The 16094-nt window shown below is 40.8% G+C and overlaps 1 protein-coding gene across 3 annotated transcripts; it reads right to left on the reverse strand.

Moving 5' to 3' along the window:
* Window positions 1–1646: 1646 nt before the first annotated feature.
* On the reverse strand, window positions 1647–16021 carry LOC124308819 (AT-rich interactive domain-containing protein 4A). Of its 3 annotated transcripts, XR_006909110.1 has the most exons (10): window positions 15509–16021; window positions 14765–15201; window positions 14406–14651; window positions 13127–13331; window positions 10628–13020; window positions 8881–10544; window positions 7978–8571; window positions 7717–7857; window positions 6710–6860; window positions 1647–1869 (listed from the first exon to the last, which is right to left on the reverse strand). XR_006909110.1 is itself a non-coding variant. In XM_046771938.1 (9 exons), exons 1-9 carry the CDS (start codon window positions 15512–15514, stop codon window positions 6817–6819), a joined length of 5730 nt encoding a protein of 1909 aa, XP_046627894.1. In that variant the 5' UTR covers window positions 15515–16021; the 3' UTR covers window positions 4967–6816. The 3 variants fall into 3 exon arrangements, 2 of the variants coding, with proteins under 2 accessions (XP_046627894.1, XP_046627896.1); XM_046771938.1 differs by lacking the exon at window positions 1647–1869 and having other exon boundaries at window positions 4967–6860; XM_046771940.1 differs by lacking the exon at window positions 1647–1869 and having other exon boundaries at window positions 6816–7330.
* Window positions 16022–16094: the final 73 nt, after the last annotated feature.

Consider the following 16094-nt stretch of genomic DNA (forward strand, 5'->3'; position numbering starts at 1 on the left):
CACTAATCTGTCCTCAGAAATTTACTACGAGGACATTCAGGTTAACTAACGCGTAACCTTTTTATATCAATGCACAATACTTTGTAAATGAAATACATGGTATGCCAAAGTTTTTTTGCGTTCCGTGAGTCCAGACGCCCTTTGACAGATGACAGATGACAGCTGACCAGTCAACCACATGCGATGCGTTGCATACTTCGCGTGGTATAATGCCGTTTTACTTTACCAATGCCATAAAAAAGACATGAATCCAGCTCCTCGATCAGTACTCGTAATAAATGTGATCAAAATATGTCCCACATCGGCCAGAGGATATTCCAGATCCTCATGTTAGCGCAATTACATTTGACCCCGTTAGACTGGACATCGCACCAAAATGGCTTTTAACCTTAGGTTGACTTCAGTTTTCTGTGGTTAATGATATTTGACGATTATTTTGCGTGAAAACGGTTAAAAAACACAGTCGACGTAGAGATGAGTAGGGTATAAGCTGCTCTGCAACTCCAACATATTTATCAGACTATTGTAAAATCCCCGGTTTACCATATTATCTGGGAATATTAAATTCGTAAAAAATTCGGATACTGAGGGGGTAGTTCATTACAAACTTGCCGTAGCGAGAGAAAAAAAAAGAGAGAGAGAGAGAGTGAGAGAGAGAGAGAGAGAGAGAGAGAGAGAGAGAGAGAGAGAGAGAGAGAGAGAGTGAGAGAGAGAGTCGACAGCGCCTTCAGCTGGCTATTCGCGCAGTAAATTAGTTGGCAATAAACAAAAGTAGAGAACGTCTCGGGCTCGCGGTGTTACCACTGATCCCTACAAAGAGTAACAGGAGAGAGGGAGAAAGTTGTGGTAAATAATAAAAATACAAAAAAATATATATATATATACATATAAAAAAGAAAGAGAAATTATTTATCCCTTGAAATCACGTGCGTGAGAACACCACACATGTACATACTTACAAAGTGTGCTCGTATTCCGTTCATAACCAAACATTCATACGCGACGGTTCCTGCTGCTGTCATCGAAGTGTTACACGCTTTTATTGTGTCACCCGTGACTCTGTGGTATAGAAACTAGAAACACGCGACTGTCACCCACTGATTTCGATTCCTGGCTCAAGGATGGGCAGCACGGATAAGGCGGTGATAACCGGCTTCATATGCAGGCTGTGCAGTAAAATGAACCGATTTGTAATACACATTTACGGTGAGGAAGGAGAGCGCATGAAACTCGCTGAAAAAATCAACGCCTATTTACCTATAACGGTAATTAATTGACAAACAAAGCTAACCACTTGTAATTTAATTCGGACAACAAAGCCTTGAAAGATAGTTTAGCTCAAAATTTTCGTTCATTCGATGTACATTTGTAACATGTCATACATTTTTTCAATACAGGTCAATATGAACGATCCTTTGCCTAAGACGGCTTGTCTACACTGTATTCAGCGGCTAGAAGCGCACCATGAACTGATGGAACAATTCATGTTTGCCAGGCGAAGACTGACCGCTGAGAATAAGGCGAATTCGGTCGCCTCTTCGTCCTCCCCGGCATCAGTGGTGGATGCCGCTATGCCTGCGCCAAGCTTACCGCCCTGTTGACGTAGCCATCCAAGATTAATTACTCGTTAAAATAACTCTACTGACCTTTCGCTCAACGACATTGTAAATTGATGCCCCACTTCCACAGTTATCCCTGTACTTTGCGTTTTTTTTTTCTTGTGTCTCGGAATCAGACATAAGTATTGTACGTATCGTTCATCACCATAATTATGTGATATAATGCCGTAGAGGAAAGGCGGGAGCAGGGTAATTTTTTGCCACGATGTTAAATCTCTATTCTTCTACTGCTAGCTTTTCACATCTAGATCTGAAAACAGATGGATAGATACATATATAGATATATAGGCTGATGAAACATTATTGCAGAGATATAACAGCGTATGTTGTGATACACGATTGGTTTGTCTATTTCTTGTTTTTCTAATATTTTCTTTCTGTGTTTATAACAGATCTATAATATGCAGATGGTAAAGTATAGAGATTTAATTTAAATTCGTTGATCGTAATTTGATGAAACAAATAAAAATATTATTGCACAACTCCAATGTCGCTGGGAGATATTTATAGGACAGAGGGTGCTGTATGTTTCGAAAGGAGAAGTTATCCAACAATTTTGATTAATTTGAATTATTCCGTTATCTATTTGATTGAAAATAGAAACGAAAATCAGAAGATGCCATACAATAAGACCAAAATAATTATAATTAGTATGAAATGAACTTTGGCTCTTCTTCCTTTTCTCTGTGATTTTATGCGATGATTTACATCTATGCCAATGTTTCCTTTTTGTCAACGATAACCAATTTGTTCGATAATTCGGTCATATTGACTGAGGAGAAGGAGGTTCTTGTTACGATGCCCCCATCTTTTGTCTTCGTACATTTATTTCTTTGTTTAATTTTAACTTTTTTGTGTGCGAATAGATGGGAAGCCAATGTTTCCCACTTTACTTTCTTCGTATTTTCGAGTCTTATTGCTTTGCTCTTTCCAGATTCATTGCGATTATCGCGAACAGAGAAAAACCAAAATATTCTGTCTACAGAGAGTGCAAATTTCCCCTTACACGAGTGAAAAAATAAACTTTCAAGGTTCCATTATTAAAATTGCGACATCTAAATGTAGAATTTCGTATTTTTATATAGTTTGAAAAAAGGGAAGAGAAAAAAAAACTACAAAAACAAAAGCATGGCCAAACATCGATTTCAAAATTCCGCTCACGCGCGTTTTTTCGTCGGATACTTAGATGCGAGTGAAAATTGTTTGCCAAATATATTTCACAATTTGGCTATAATTCTCATGTTACACAGTACTAATTCTCTTTGATAAAATACTAATCGAGGGAGACAAGCTTGAAGATGAAATAACATTGGAGAAAAAAAATTTGTATCTGCAAGTTTCATATTTTCAATACTTAAAACGCAATACGAAGTGAATATTCTGGTATAACTCTTGTTCTTTTCTACGTCGAACAAGTGGATACGCCAATTGTAAATTTACCAGTATAATAATTTCATGTAATGAATAGATATTTAAATTAAATTAGTACCCGTAATCCTCTAGGTGCCGTATATAGTAATGTATGTATAATGATATTATAGTGTTGTACACTACAAGTATATTTGTAAAATTATAATTATCGTATTATGTGTTCACCGTAAATTGTATCTTTTTCTTTTTCGTCTCTTACTTTTCTATAGTGTATTTGGGCATGTAAATGTTACAAACGCGCCGTGTACACAACGTCCAATCATGTATGGTAAAACAAACTGTAATATTGTTATTGATACTAATATAGTAATGTAATAAATAAATATCTGTATAAACGTGTTGAGAAACAAAATGGTGACTTCCCTTCTACATAAAAAAAATTTGTTATAAATAATAATAATATTACCCAGCGGGTACTTGAAAGTATGGAAGAAAAAAATCCATCGGATCGTTGAATGCTGTTACTGTTATGATTATTTTGTTTAAGATTTATTCATCGATAATAATAATAATAATGCCCCTCGTTTAAAAGGCAATAAAATCATATACAATATATGTACGTATTTATTAGAATATTATCGATTTATGACAATTATTGACCCAGCAGTTTTTGTAATCAAGAATCGCTCGTCATTCGTACTTCTGTGTAATGTATGTACGCCATGTGGTCAACGTTAGTCTCCTCTCTCTCTTTCTGAGTCTACACAAAATTATCTGATCTGCGTTTCGTAACACGAGCTGCCGTTTACTTGAAAAATCATAACAGATCTACGTTTTATTTCAAATTCTGCGGTGAGAAGTGCACTGAATTGTATTCACGTTTTTCAAAGAAGTCCTCTCGCTACTGACATGTGATATATGCAAATATTTTTTTCGTGTTTACTTTTAAATGCAAAAAGTGAAACCACAAGCTTCCATTGTATCTGCGTTTTTTTTTTTCAATTCTATTTAGTAAATCTTGGATAAACGTCGTACCTGGTGATTAATTTAAATACACGCTACAACTACTGTCATTCATCGGTATCGTCATTATTTACAAATTATTTATGGATAAATTTCACGACTCATCGGCATTTTGGGAAGAAAGTTTCTCACCCTGTAGTTATTTCTATCTCTATCTCTCTCTATCTCTCTCTCACTCTATCCCTCCAACTACCTCAAACTTTTTCATTCTCCAGGCCGTTATAAAAAATATACCTACTATATATAACAACACGTTACATCTATATAAAATTTCAATTCTTTTGCGAATTTACTAGGCAAATATCGCTTTCCAAAATGGTATTGTTCTTTATCTGATGAATAAGAATTCTCGATAATATATTGTTCTTTATCTGTGTGCGTGTCTCCAGTTTTGATTCTTATTGTAAGATTTCAATCGCCATTGCGTTCTCTCCGTTACATTGAGAGAAAAGAATAAACGATAAAAAAAAAAAAAAAAAAAATAGAACAAAATAAAAACTAAATAATACGTATTGAAACCGATAGTACGGGACTTTTCGGTAATTAGTACGATTCTAAAATCTAAACTTTAAGAAAATCTGCCGATCAATATTGTGATGTTAGTGTTATATTACGAAGTATGAAAAACGTGGCAAAGGATACTGGTTCCATCCACATTGTCTGATACATTAGTATTCCTAATATTATAATATGTATAGTATAAAACTATTGAAACATGTACTGTTTATATTGTAGCAATGGTCGATTTCATTTCTATTTTCGTCGTAATGATACATAGAGATTTACGAAAACGAGACATTATCCTCCTTTGTTAAATGCATGCATATAACGCAGAAATGTGCAAGGACATTTATGTAGATACACGTAATTAACAAAGGTTTTTTTTTGTTCTTTGCAAATAATGATCACAGTTACTTCAATCACTTATTACTCATTGTTTCATTGGAAAACAGTATCTTTCAACGCGTTTTCAGGTTCTTCCGTTTTTTTTTTCTTCTCGATGCTTCATTCCTACGGTATAAAAAACCAAAGACAAAATCGTACAAAATCGAACGATTTTGTCGTATTGAAATTTTCCCCACGCATCTATAATTAAGTATAGCAATTCTACTATGATAATTTTAGGTCAGGAGATTTTGTTGTTCCCAATTATAAAGTTGGAATTTTTTTTTTTTTTTTTCCTTTATCGTTGACAGAAGACTCATATTACTTAATGTCGTTGCTAATTGAACAATTTTTTGTACTCTATATACACGTATGTGTACAATATACACATTTATACATACACCTATGTGTATGTATATATACAGGGTATTCATGTTAACTCTGGATACACTTCTAGGGTATGTAATGTAATGACGCCGTTATAGTTTGAAATTCATCCTAACAACAGTGGAGAGCTTTGAAAAATTTGGTACCACGCCCTTGTTCGTATTGTAATGAACCGGATAAAATACAAAAAATTGTTTTGTTATTTTTCTCATTGTTTGTAGTTTTTTTTTTTTTTTTTATGCTTACAGTTTTGTTGACTTTACACAAAAACTTTGTACTGTTGTCTACGGCTGAATAAAACGTTAGGTCGAAAGTGATCACATCTGATTCGTTAGACTACTAAGAAGCGCACGGTAACAAATCCTTCAAAGCCTGCCATAGCTGTTAGGATGAGTTTCCGACCATGGGTGTCTTACTTCAAAATGCTTGCCTAGGCAGCGCCTACGCACTCTAGAAGTCTGCCCAGAATTAAAATAAATACCCTTATACTTAGGGAATCGCAGAACTAACTATACACACAATGACAGAGGGGTTCGAACTGAATTAATTATGCATGAAGAGCATGTGGTCTCCGAAGGCGCATTCGGCAGATACGACCAGTTAAAAATTCGTCTTGCAACGATTGGTTTTTGTAATAAATTTTAATATTGGAAATACTTTCATTTGAATTTCTTAAATTTTAAAGCGTTATCCATTTCTATCGCACGTCCTCGTCGTCGTGTTTAGTGAAAATTCAATGTCGTATTTTTGTTTGAAATTTGCAAATCGAGTGTGTTTGTCAACAAGACTTTTACGAAACCTATGCTGCAGACTCGGTTGGCTGAATGACGGCTCTAAGCGAGATTTTTTAACCGGCGAATGTTAACGCGGCTTCGCAGATCTCAGATCTTCTTTGGGTTAATTTACTCAGGAGGGGTCGCCCCTCTATCGCCCCTATAATTTTGTGTACATACGTAATTCTTGGACTCCCTGGATAACAAAAATGTCAGAAATAACGCGAAAGTTCAACATGCATACCATAAAGAATGATAATGATATTTCAAATGAGACACAATTTGAAAAAAAAAAAATTTTTTTAAATAAAAATAAAACAAAAAACACAACAACTTATAACGACGCGTACGCAATTATCCATCGAAGCATCATATCTGAAAATTAATATTAGAATGAAATCTAGATCGTAAATGCTATATCTACAACTTTGATTAAACGTTTAAATGTTAAAATACCTATACCAACGATAGATAGACAGACAAGTGTGTATAATACGATAGAGATAAAAATTGTCATGATTTTTTTGCCACAATTGCAGGTGCCCAAATCACAAACATGATGCTCTTCTTTCTTCTCCTTTCTCTACTTCTTCTTCTTTTCCTCCCAACGCATATCCTACTCTAATATAATGATCGTTGACTACAACTCACACTGAATGTTTCATATTTGCACTCGCGTCAGGCGGCTTAAGTAGTTAGTTTGCTTTAAAATTCTGCTCGATTGTTGCTTTTTTGTCCCTCTCGTTTTTGTTTTCTCATCACGAGCAAGCTTGTTGCATCTCTGCTTTGGCTGCCTTCAATGCTGAAATAATCATCAATTAAAGGTTTCGACATTGAAGGACTATACCAAATTTTTATTTTCATTTTACATGGCCATCCCTATCCTTGTGTAAAGTTCTAGTAATATGTAAACTAAACACCCGATCTGATATTTCATTTTTGCTTCACATTGGAGGAAACAGAGTTTGTCGATTATGCGAATGATTCGGTGCGAAAAAATAGAAAATTCCAAGTTACATCTCTCGACTTCTTTTGTCATACAGAAACGTAGCTTTATTTACATTGCCTTAAAATCATACATGAAATTATAGTTCGAATTTGTGGTGCGCAATCTGAATCATAAACAATGGAAGAAAACCTTTAATGATTTGACTTTATAACTTTTAGGACAACGATGTTTTTGATTAAAAGTGAAAAATCTAATTTATCGAATGTCCCCCACCGTATACCCACTCGCTCAATAATTCCAACACTCTCATTCCGAGGGTGAATCTGTAATACCAAAGGTAAAAATATCTAAACAAGACGAATTATTTGTTGCTTCTAAAACAAAAACCATTTACGCACGCAATAGAACAGACACTAAGCGCTATATTTTCAACAGATAATATTTACGAAGCTTTGATCAGAGAGCCGAATTAAGTTAACCCAATTACAAACGAGTTAGTAAATTTGGTTGCCAAATGACAGAAGACAGATCATAAATCAGATATTCGTGGAGAATTGGCATGAAACGTATTTGGTATATAAACGTATTAGAGAAGCAGGAATATCGGATCGAGTTATTGACATGAGAAAAGGGCTGAAGTTTGCGCTCAAAATAAAAAATGTGAAAAAAACAAAAACATTGACGTATTCAGCGAACCATTTCAATTTACCTTCACGTTCTCTCCGTCTCAGTTTTTTTCTCCTTCTCTCTATACCGGCAAGTTCTACCTTAACAGCGTTGTAAGTCTTTCGTAATTCCGCAAGCTTTTGCTGCAGCACAGCGATACGCTGGCTGCCATCCAACTCGGGATCTGTGAAGAAAAGTTGTTTTCCGAGTTTATTTTTCAGTCAATAACGTAGACATATGAAAAGTGTGCTTAACTTTAGTTCAATCATCTTTAATTTCAGTCCTTAAAAGGACGTCAACTCACCGAGCTCGACGTAAAAGTTATATTTCAAAGGTCTAGGCGACCTGGTTGAGTAGGTAACGAGATCTGTAACACTTGTTGCAATATTAGGATGATTGGTGACGTTCGAATTACCAGCGCATATCATATTAGAGCTTTCGCTGGTGTCGTCGCTGTCGCTTCCAGCGGCGGAATGCCGCATGGAATGCCTTGACGAGTGTCTAGTGCCTGACGATTTTTTTCCAACATTGCTACCGCATTCGGAATGTTTTCTGCTACGTTTCCGCTTCTTGGGTGATTGGGTTTCTTCGGCAGTTCTCTTGGCGGCTATTTTTGCCTCTCTCTCCTGACCACCGCCTTCGGAGGTGTTATTCATGCAGGTATCATCCTCGCTAAAACCTCCGCTAATACATTTGCCAGCTGCGTCGTTGTCCGCCTCTGAGCTATCCCTGTTCGATTTGGTATTGTCCTCCGACAGCGGCGATGATCCACCTGTTCCCTCACCTCTCGGTGAACCCGATATGTTTGAAATAGTCGAATCCGGGGTCGTGGGCGGCGTGTTGTCCATCACTGGAGCCGCCTCGTTACTCTCCCGTCGTTGGACTGCCACAGGAGCCGCTAATTATGCAAGCAAAAACGATCAACCATGAAATAACTCAAAAAGTTTCTAGGTTCCTCAAGTTCTTGGAACGTAGCCTTCAGGTACTAGTCAAAGTGGGCAAAACTTTTTTCAAATAAAACAATGCCGTGCTATTTTTTTGCTTCTGATTCTATAAAAGTACCAACTCTCCTTGAGATTTGACAATGTTTAGACTATTAGGATTAACTATCTTACTTGGAGCAATGTCAACTGAACTCTGGCTGCTAGTTTCAGCTTCGTGCAGTTGGACACCGTGAGATAACGAAATGAAGGTAAGTTTGACGAACCTGGTGGTTGTGGCTGAGGAAGAGGTTGGGGAAGAGGTTGAGCTCTAGCTCCAATAACGAGGGCCTGTTGGACGGGCAGCGAGACAGGTACGGAAACGTCGGAACTCTTGGACACCGCGACGCTGATCGTAGAAACAGTACCAACACTGGCAGAGGTCTGGCCAGAAGTAGGAGCGCTAGCGAACGGCATTTCCAACAAAACTATGTTGCTTTCTGAGACTTTGACCTGGGAGGGTAGTTGATTGGCCGCAGAAGCACTGGCCTGATCGACGCTGTCGATGACGGGAGCCGGGGAGCCCGGAATCTCCTCTTCACAGAGAAGAGAGCTGATGTTTTCAGCCTCTTCTTCGGTTTTGGGCAGCGGTATAACAATGAGAGGTTTACACTCTAGAACAGCAGGGTCCTCGATGGGAGGCTGAATCTGAGCGTTCCTTCCTTCCTGGATGTCCTGGAGTTTCTCAAGCTCGGCTCGTAGCTTGATGTCGAAATTCGAGGTGGCGTTTTTCTCCTCTGGCGGTTCCTCGTTGTCAATGATAAGACGCTGCTCCGAATCGCTGCTGTCCGTCGAGTCGATGAATTCCTGGCTTATGACACGTTTCCGCTTGTCCTTCTCCTTGTCCTTCTGATCACGATCTCTGCGCTCCTCCTCCTTCCTAGACGACGATGAAACCTCATCCTCTTTCCTCTTCTGTTCCTGCTCCAGCTTATCTTGAGCAAGTTTCTTTTGCTCAGCTGAAGTAGCCGCGGCTTTGGCTTCCGCCGCGCGTTTGAGTTCGGCCTCCTTCTTCATCTTCAACTGCTGGAGTTCCTCCTGTTTCTGCTTGATTGCAACCCTCATCGCCTCCTCTCCAGTCTTCTCTTCTTTTCCATCTTCGCCTCGCTTACCAACACTGTTATCGACGTCCGCGATTTTCACCGATACCTGATCATCCTTACCCTTTCTCACGATAACAGACGTCTCCGACTTCTTCGACAACTCCTTCGCCGCCTTCCTCTGCTCCTCGTCCTCCCGTCGGCCATCCTTGGTTTTATTTTTGAATGCCATCGCTGCTGCTGATAGTTTTTCCTCTATCGTCGACGTAGCCGGGAGTCTGGTGCTGATTGGAGCCGGGGCTACGAGGGCAGGGGACAGAGCGGGAGAAATTTCAGAGGGTTTGATGTCAAGAGTTTTCGTTTCGACAGGAATAGTCGCAGCGGCAGTCGCGACAGCTGCCAGCGAAATTTTATTGGCGGATTGTTTGATCTCTGCGCTAGTTGCCAGCATCGACTTGTTGCCACCGGGTAGTGGTTCCTCTTTGGACGCCTTTTCTTGGTCCTTGCCCTCCTCCTTACTGAACTCCATGGTATCGGGAATGTCGTTGGATGGAAAAATTTCTTGTTGATAAGTGAAGAGATTCTCTTGCTCGGCCTCCTCAGCCTCCGATATGATTAGCCTGTCCTCCGGGTCGTCGGCTGGTCCGTCCTCGTCACCGGGCAGGTCGCTGAAGAGCAGGTCGAGCGTTGTTGTTACTTTTCCAGCCTCCTCTGTTACTGGAACAGGCTTCAAGGGGCTGAAAGAAGGAGATTCGCAGAGCTTGTCGAATGCCTCTTCGCAGGCGAGCTGAGATCTGGCCTTCCCGGACAGAGGAAGAACATCCGCGTCTTCCACCCTCTTAATTAAAGATCTGAAAATTCGAAATGTGCAATCAGACAAGGATAGTAGTCTTGAGTCAATACATTATAGATGATACAAATGCAAATGACAAACCTTCGAACTCTCTTTTTTGGATCGCCATCAACCTCGAGTTTTATTTCCTTCGGCAACGGAGGTAGTACCTTCTGTTTTTTCTTCGGGCTCTTCGGCTCCTCGTCGAAAACGCGTTTTTTAACCTTGTCCTTCTCACCGCCCGAGTCCCGTTTGTTTCTTACTTCAAATTCGAAAGGTTCCGGTTCTTTGAACTCGTAAATATCTTCTGTGCTCTCGGCAGTCTTGGTTTCAACAACGGCTTCGAGTTTGGGCGGCTCTAACTGTTTCTTCTCTGCCTTCGGTGATGCGGGCATTGGGACCAAAGGCTTGTCCTCACTTTCCTTCTCCTCAAGATTTGCCTCTTCCGTTTCCCTTTCAACCCTAATCATGTCGAGTTTGACAGCCTTTTCAAAGCCCTTCAGCTCCGATCTGATCTGATTCAGATCAAAGTCCCGACCCTTGGGTTGATCCTCGTCGCTCTCAGGCTCTGACTTCACTGCCTGATTCTTTCCCGGCGTTCTCCTGAGCCTGCGTCCCCTTCTGAGCTCCTCAGGTGCATCTTTCTCCTCCTCAGCTTCGCTGCAGTCCTCGGTTTTCACCTCATCATCCCCGCGTTGCCTCGTGTTTTTTTTCCGCTCCTCCATTCCCCTGGATCTTGTCCTTGTTTGCTCCGGCTCCATCGTGTCTGATTCGTAGGCATCGCTGTCGCTCTCCGATGCCACTGATATGTCTGTATGACCAGACATGCGTCTGGTACGTCTCCGCGGTTCAAGCCCCGAGGAGTCGTTGTTCCTGGTAACTCTGGTCTGCCTTCCTACGGCTGGAGTCGCAGGGCTCTTCGTCCTGGAACTTGAACTTGCGACCGAAGACGGTGTGCTTGATCGGGGTGGATGGCCGTCCTTCTCCTTCTCGTCCCGCTTTCCGACCTCCTTCATCATCGACGCAGTTGGTATTGCAGTAGTTACGGAGGTAGGCGCGACACTGTGTGCCCTTCTCCTGTTCTGGGCCGACGACTTGGCTAGTTTACTAGACGCAGAGGAGCCCGCAGTACTTGGAGTCTGTGGTCTAGGAGTGGTCTTGCCGCGCTTTACGCGACCTTGAGTCTGTGTGAAATTTTGCGCAATCCTGGAGCCCTTTATCCACTCGTCGTATCGCGTGTTCCAGCCGGTGTAGTGGACCAGGTAAACCGGCTCAGCACCCTCTTTCTCTATATCGATTACTTTTGCCTCGTACGTTACTTTAGACTCGTGGTTAGGCCCGTAGTAAACCTTGAGACGATCTCCGAGGTCAACCACCCCTTTGTACGACGGTGCGGGATCGGTGGGCATTTCCTCCATGGGCCTCGGCTTTTCCGGCTCGCTTTCCTTGCGTTTTCTGCCGCGCTTTTTCAACTCTTCTTCGGTAGGTCGGCGCTGCTTCGGGGGAATCTTCTTCTCAGTCTCCGCGAATGGTGTTCGAACGTCTCTGGGTTCGGTAATCGATGGTTTACCCTTGGTCGTGTCATCCTTGGACTTGGATCTGGTCACGGTTAGCTGTTCTTCCTCTTTCACCTTGTCTTCCGCCTTCTTCTCCGGCTTTTTCGCATCTCCCTTCTTCTTTTCCCCAGTTTTTTTCTTTTCATCTTTGAGCTTTGCTGGCGGCTTTGCCTTTGGCACCAATGTGGCAACGATTTTCTGTGATTTTTCGCTAGACGACGATTCCTCCTCCCCGTCGATGTTCACATCGCTGTCTTGTCCGCTCCCGCTCTCCTCGAATTCCTCCTTCTTCTTAATCTTCACAATCTCCTCCTCCTTCATCGGCTCCTTCTTCACCTCCTTTTTCTCCCGTTTTTCCTCCTCTTCGATTCTTTTCTCTTTCTCCTTTTCCTTCTCCTTCTCCTTCTCCTTCTCCTTCTCCTTCTCTTTCTCCTTTTCTTTTTCCTTGTCCTTTTCTTTCTCCTTCTCCTTTTCCCTGTCTTTGTCTTTCTCTTTTTCTTCCTCCTCCTTCTCAATCTTTGTTGAGGGCATCTGTGGCGGGACAGGCGTATTCCTGTCTCTATCTCTGATCAGACTCCTGCCGGGTCTCTGTTTCCTGGTACTGCCCCTCGGGTGATTTACCATTGTGCAACCAAGCTTCCTATAAAAATCTTCAAAAGAATGAAGGAATTTTTTGTACTGCTGTTTCACGGCGTTCTGAGTTGACGACGTACTCTGAATGGGAAAACCGAGTCGACGAGTAATGGACTTCCATTGATTCTGATTTGTGACACGATTGTAACCACCCAGTTTGTAAACGGCTCTGAATAGTCTGTACAAGTCTATATCCTGTGTCCCTATCATAGGACAATTGTTTATCGGAGTTCCTCGATCGTCCATAAACTTGTAAAGCTGTGCAACAAAGTGGTCCTTTTCCTCCCTTGGCTCGTCATCGGAACTCTGAAAATAAAAAAAAAATAAAAAATAAAAAAAGAACAAAACAGATGCGATGCGTGAATCGATCAGTGACAACCAAGTTTAAACATCATGGATTACAGATACTTACATCGGAATCCAGTTCTGCGTCACTATCGCTGTTCCCGCTAGAGTCTGCATTGCCAAATAAAGAATCCCTGTCCCAGTGAGGTGGAAGTTCATTTTTGTCGAGAAATAACAATGCCTTTTCAACGGCAATTTTGAGCGCATTGTTCTCCACCTTGTTAACCAATTCTTTGGTGAACTCTGTTGCTTCCTTCTTTGGAACGGTGTAGCTGAGGACAAAACAAGTAACATCGCGTATTGTTGCTGCTAGGAAAGTGAGAGAAGTCGCACAAGAGGTGAATATCAAAGAATGGCTGGACAAAAATACGTTATCATTAAATGTAGAAAAAGAAGAGTAAATATTACAGTTGTTAATCACAGAGATTGTATATGAAGGGATTTCAATGGATATGTTGACAATTAGAAAATATCAAATGTAAACGAAACTAAATGTTTGGGTACAATAAAACTTCTCTTAACGGACAAGTTAGAAATCCCTGACAGAAAAGCATAATTGAAAATGTATCTCCCAATAATGGACACTTCTCTATAAAAGACAAGATTTTCCTTCCCGAAGGTGGCTGCTATTGGCAAGTTTGACCATATTACAATTGATAAGCATCTTAGATGGAACTGCCATATAAATTATCTTATTAGCAAAACAAAGTATATGGTTTACGTGATATTCAATCTAAGTAAAATATTATCGTTTGACAACCTATAATATACATTACCAGACTAATGGATTTATATCTTAGGGTGCTAGAAATAAAACTACTCTGAAAGCACTGAACAGTATAGATAATAGGATTATAAACATAACGAAAATGGCAGATAGCAAAAAAGTTATATCATTAAATTTACATATGCAATATACAAATAATGCAACCGCCACTAGAAACGATAGTATTACACTACCGAAAACATACAGAAATAAAGGTCAAAGGAATCATTTATACTTACCTACATACCTATTATTTCAATAAAATACCAAGTGAATATGAAACAAGAAAAAATCGCTACAAATCTAAAATGAAAAGAATATATTCAAAATATGATAAAACACTGTGTAAGATTGAAGGTTTACGAAAATATGTAAATAAATAAATTGAGCAAACAATAATCGTTTTATTTCTCAAATCTATCGTAGTTCATAGGTATTCTTAATATTGTCGAATTGAACAAACTGAATAGAGATGATAGATAATCTCTGCAGCAGAAGGTGATTATTATGCAGATTCTATAGACATGAGCAGTATTGGAAGTGTCTTTCGATAAATGTAAATTCAAATTCAAATACTCACTATCTGGCATCCTTAAATGAACGAACTAGATAGTCATCTCGGACACGTATCCTGACTGTATCCTGGGCAGTTGGAGCAACTACCAACCCTGGGAACCAATTGTCCTTTTTCTTCTTGTCTCCAAGCTCTACGCACACGACTCTACCAATCTCTGGTTCTGTTTCGACTTGTTCTTTTCCCACACCTCCGGAACCCGATTCTCTGACACCTCGCGGTGGGCTTTCCTCATCGTCGCTGCTCTCATCCCTGCAGAACGGTTAACGTTTCATAAAACAAGACGGAGATAGTTGCATTTTCTGTCATTTTCTTCGGTTTATACTTCTTTCGGAGCTTGAGTCATAATTATTTTTAGCACTTACTGAGCTTGCCTGGATCTCCGCCCCCTCCTACCGCCAATAACAGGATTACCAAAGTGTTCGGGATGAGTGAGAGGCAGCTGATCCAAAGTTTCACTCTCTGCAAAGTGTCTGCCACTTTTCAGGCACAAAGCAGTTCGTCTGAGAGTCGTTATGTCTCCGTCGTCAAAAACGACAGTGTACTGACTACAGTCTTGTATTTTGTTGACGGTAGCATCGACGAATTCCTTTCTGTCATTGTGCTTGGCTTCGACCAGCCCCCCTACCCTGAGCGTGCCTTTTATCTGATCATCGGTGACTGTCGCTGTTCCCAAGCCCTGCTTATACGTTACACGGCATTTCACCGACCGCACAACCTTCCTGATTTTAGCCTCGCAAAACGCACCCTTGTACTTAGCGCTTACCTCCGTACCAACCGACAGATACGGTGGATCGTCTCCCTGGAAATCAGATGGTTAAAGGTACGTTATTTTTGTTACAAATTTTTATTCATTTTTATTCCGCGATCCGGATCCATCAGCTAGCGAAGATGGGATGAGAATATATGATACAGAACATTGATTGAATGGCGGCAACGAAAAAGGAACGATTCTTGGGAAGTGAAAACATACGCAATACTTGGTGGGTGGGAATCAGAGTGGGAACAAAAAGCTGCGAAAACGAGCGAAGCGATTCCGAGATGAGGCGAAAACCAGAATGGTAATTGAGATATGTTGAAGATACGAATTCGAGCTCGTGGATTCTTACCAGCATTTTCTAACGTTCTACAATCTTCATAGGCAGTTTCGGTAGGTAGCCGTACTCGCACCGAGACATGAAAACGGTCGTCAGTTCCGAATATCCTCGGAAATAGTAAAGAGAAGTGATCACACCGAGAACGAGAAGGGTCTTTGTTGACCTCTTTCGCCTTATGCGAGAACGAGAATATCGTTGCTCTAGCTTATATCACTGGTTCAGCGACACCGCGGACAAACACCACAAACTGCCACAAACTGCTGTTGTCCCCTGCCCATTTCCCACTCCCCTCGGTCGCTCGCGGAGTGCTGCTACCAACCACTTTGCTCTGACGATCAGGGCCGTCAATCCATGACGAAAAAAATACCCGCTCCCAGTAGTTCCGGAAAATTTACCATTTTTCCTTTCGGCGAATAATCGCATAATAATAGATCACGATATCCGCTGCATTTCTACACTTTACGTTACCCGCAAGCGCAATGTCGGTATTTTAAACTCGATAGAGACGCCGGCGAGGCCTCGGTCTATCAATGATCTCGATGAATACGCGCCAAGCGTGTCGAACCATGTGACGAGAGACATTTTTTGGAACTTGTAA

This window comes from Neodiprion virginianus, chromosome 7 (genome assembly GCF_021901495.1).
Source record: "Neodiprion virginianus isolate iyNeoVirg1 chromosome 7, iyNeoVirg1.1, whole genome shotgun sequence".
Lineage (NCBI taxonomy): Eukaryota > Metazoa > Arthropoda > Insecta > Hymenoptera > Diprionidae > Neodiprion > Neodiprion virginianus.

What these genes read in the sequence shown, in the direction of transcription:
- LOC124308819 (XM_046771938.1), bottom strand. An exon ending in CCAAAAAAGAGAGTTCGAAG is followed by an intron (nt 10,545 to 10,627) that starts GTTTGTCATTTG and finishes TCGAATTTTCAG; the next exon opens with ATCTTTAATTAAGAGGGTGG. An exon ending in GAGACGGAGAGAACGTGAAG is followed by an intron (nt 6,861 to 7,716) that starts GTAAATTGAAAT and finishes TGATTATTTCAG; the next exon opens with CATTGAAGGCAGCCAAAGCA.